The sequence below is a fragment of the Hyaena hyaena genome, unplaced genomic scaffold (assembly GCF_003009895.1).
Source record: "Hyaena hyaena isolate Hyena2069 unplaced genomic scaffold, ASM300989v1 scaffold_3009, whole genome shotgun sequence".
Taxonomy (NCBI): domain Eukaryota; kingdom Metazoa; phylum Chordata; class Mammalia; order Carnivora; family Hyaenidae; genus Hyaena; species Hyaena hyaena.
Genome location: NW_024083653.1, coordinates 1 through 3,780, shown reverse-complemented (window position 1 = coordinate 3,780; position 3,780 = coordinate 1). Strand labels below are relative to the sequence as shown.

The 3,780-nt window shown below is 41.6% G+C and overlaps 1 protein-coding gene across 1 annotated transcript; it reads left to right on the top strand.

Annotated features, from left to right (window-relative positions):
* Positions 1 to 1,130: 1,130 nt before the first annotated feature.
* LOC120227730 (olfactory receptor 51E1) lies at positions 1,131 to 2,084 on the top strand. The gene has a single exon (XM_039225775.1). It carries the CDS (start codon positions 1,131 to 1,133, stop codon positions 2,082 to 2,084), a length of 954 nt encoding a protein of 317 aa, XP_039081706.1.
* The last annotated feature ends 1,696 nt before the right edge of the window (positions 2,085 to 3,780 follow it).

Here is a 3,780-nt window from a genome sequence, read left to right as displayed (position 1 = left end):
GAGTGAGACAAGCAGGACAGAGCAGGGAAAGAAAGCTAAGCAAAGTTGTGGTCTCAGCAAGGTCTGGTTCCTCAGGAAGCTCTGAAGTACTCGTTGCATCACAGCTTTGATCCCTCCTTGAGGCCACCTGGTCTCACCTGGAGGCAAGGCACCTAGCCCTTTGCACCCTTGTGTCAGGCAGTCACTGACCTCTAGATGTGTCCTGGGTGAGGGGTATAGCATAACTTCTGGGTGAAGTGCCTCTCATTCGATCAAGGATAATTTTCTGGAGACACAGAGAACTGTGAACCTTTAATACTCCACACCCAGTGCAAATATAGGTGTATTGGTTTGGTGAAGGGGATCTGAGTGGGATACCAGTGGCATCCACTATAGCTATTGTTCCTTTTATGTTATAGACTGGATAGTCTGGACAATGTAAGACTCTGGATGGACTATGGGCAAGAATGAAGTATAGAGGTAGTGTTTAGAATGAAGTTATTATGTCAGTTTTAAAAACTGGATAGCGTTTATCATAAAATTGATACTTAAGTTTTAGATCAAGTTTGAAATAGCCTCCCAAATTAAGTGTTAGATTAATGTTAAAGTCTGGGTAAGGGTTAAAATTAGAGACATCATTAGGATTAGTGCTAAGATTAGGTTACCATGTTGATTCATGTTAGTATTGATATATTTGGATTAGAATTAGTTTTAAAGATAGCCTAATGATAGAATTACAGCTGGTATTGAGCATAGGGGAGCATAAGGGAAAGATAGGGTAGAGGAAATTATGAGATACATAAAAATATCATCTAAGTCTGTATACTCAGTCAAAAGCCTATTTTTGGTAAACTAAATGATTTTAAATATGCTTACAATTTTGGTCTTAGTATTTCACTTGTTTTCAGGATTAAATTTAGAGGTGAGATTAGTATTAGGACCGGGACTGAGTTACAAATGGTTGTTAGGTTGAGTTTAGAATAGAATCAGAGTTTGGATAGGCAATGAAATTAGAGTTAGGGTCAGAGAATAGGACATCAGGGTGGAGGGAAAGAAGCATGGTATCGGGATCATAGAGGATCTGACAGTGGTTTATTTTTGTATTCTAGCCTGTACCTGCTTGGCACTGGTTTAGGCTCACCTTCTTCACTATGGTGGACCCCAATGGCAATGAATCCAGTGCCACATATTTCATTCTAATAGGCCTTCCAGGCTTGGAAAAAGCTCAGTTCTGGTTGGCCTTCCCATTATGCTCCCTCTACCTTATTGCTGTGCTAGGTAACCTGACAGTCATCTACATTGTGCGGACTGAGCACAGCCTACATGAACCCATGTATATTTTTCTTTGCATGCTTTCTGGCCTTGACATCCTTATTTCTACTTCATCTATGCCCAGAATGATGGCCATCTTCTGGTTCAATTCCACCACCATCCAGTTTGAGGCTTGTCTGCTACAAATGTTTGCCATCCACTCCTTATCTGGCATGGAGTCCACTGTACTACTGGCCATGGCCTTTGACCGCTATGTGGCCATTTGTCACCCACTACGACATGCCACAGTGCTAACATTGCCTCGTGTTACCAAGATTGGCATGGCTGCTGTGGTACGGGGTACTGCACTTATGGCACCCCTGCCTATCTTCATCAAACGACTGCCTTTCTGCCGCTCCAACATTCTTTCCCATTCCTACTGCCTACACCAAGATGTCATGAAGCTGGCTTGTGCTGACATCCGTGTCAATATCATCTATGGCCTCATTGTCATCATCTCTGCCATTGGCCTGGACTCACTTCTCATCTCCTTGTCATATCTGCTTATCCTCAAGACTGTGTTGGGCTTGACACGTGAAGCCCAGGCAAAGGCATTTGGCACTTGTGTCTCTCATGTGTGTGCTGTTTTCATATTCTATGTACCTTTCATTGGGTTATCTATGGTGCACCGCTTTGGGAAGAGGCATGACTCCCTCCTGCCTGTCATTATGGCCAATACCTACCTACTTGTTCCTCCAGTGCTCAATCCTATTGTTTACGGAGTCAAGACAAAGGAGATCCGGCAGCGCATTCTTCGTCTTTTCCATGTAACCACCCATACTTCAGATCCCTAAGTGTCAGTGAAAACTTCTTTTTCATTCAAAGTTTTTCAATTTAGATTTTAATGTCAACATTTTGGAAGACAGTATTAGGGAAAAAAAAAACCCAACTTCCCTAATAGAAACAAAACTGAACCTTCAAACGGGAAATTGGTTGGAGAAACTCTGTATGTATAGGGGCAGCACAACTGTATACTTCCATTCCCTGTTCTTAAATATTATTTTCCCTTTATAATTCTCTCTATATAATTTTTAAAACCCTGAGGTGTTTGTGGCTGGAGGGTTATTACTTCCCATTTAACCATTTAGTCCAAGTCTCTAATTGCTTGTATTGATAGTCCACAGCATTCTTATCTGAGGGCTGCATATCTAAGGGACATTGATTAAAAGTTAAGCATGGCAAAAGTAAAATAAACACAAGAGCACAATATAATCAGATTATCTTGCTTGAAACTATGATATCCTCTTCAGAATCCCCAGCTGTATTGCATCCCAGGAAAACAGATGTACCTGAATTTCTTTCTTCAAAATGATCTCCACAAAGGATAAATAATTTCTTTTATTCTGGGCATCAGCTCTTATGAGGAGGATTAGAAGTAGAACTTTGAAAAGACTACTGTTACCTACATTAATGAAAGATGACACACTCTGTTCTGAGCGTTTTCACATATCATGGACACGTTTCCTTCACTTTCTTATCAACATTTTTATCTGGGTAAGAATATGATTAGTATCACCATTATACCAATGGGGAAATTGATATTTAATGGGTATCAGTGAATTATATAAGGTCTTTTGATACCCATATGGTGGGAAGGGACTGTTAAAGAAACCTGTGAGGTAATGAGTTAGACATTTCAAAAGTCTTGCATTTTTTACGGGAGGTATTTTTTTCCTTCCTCACTCATTTAGTATCACATGTACGGATTTCCTGTTAATGTTGATGATGGCTTTAATCTCAGTAGCTCCTGGTCCATTTGCTACCATACCTGGGTAGTAGTAGCAGAAGTGTGATTGGAACGTCCCAAACAGTGGCTAGTTTGGAAAATAGTATGGTTATCAGTGTAGGCACTCATAAGATACCTGGAGAGACACTTTATGGAGAATGCAGCTGAGAACACCTAGAAGCTCATGACAGAAATGACAGGTCTCTCACAAACCAGGGGTCAAGAGAAGGAAGCATCATGAGGCTGAGCAAGGGCAGTGGGCCATGTGGCTAACTCAGAAACAAGGTTAAGGCAAGTAGGGCTCCAAAGAAACTGAATAGAGTATATAAGGGGACACGGTATATTCCCTGGGCTCTGAATGACCCTGTAGGAGAAGCCCACAACATCAATGCTTGGTGAACAAGACTGAAGGAGAGACCAAGAAAGGCTACATCCCTGCTATCTGTATGTAGCATGAAAATGGTCCATGAAGTTTACCTAGGCACAACACTCCTAGAAGGAAGCAGAATGGGAACGAGAAGGTGTGGGCATTATAGGAGTGCAGCCGGAATAGACAGTGAATAAATGATATCACCACCCAGAGGGGAACGCTAGTCAGACTCAAAGAGAAGCAGGTAGTATAGTAGAAAGTTGGGCACAGAGCCAGCCAGAATTTTCGGGCTATAGCTAGCAGACTATATGGTAGCCCTTTCTATGGTAGAGAGGGTATAGGGAGAGTGCATGTGATTTCTTGGACTGGAATCCAGAAGATGAGAATTGTGAGC

Bases quoted from the DNA above. Each gene is read 5' to 3' on its own strand.
- LOC120227730 (XM_039225775.1), top strand. From the start codon at position 1,131: ATGGTGGACCCCAATGGCAATGAATCCAGTGCCACATATTTCATTCTA.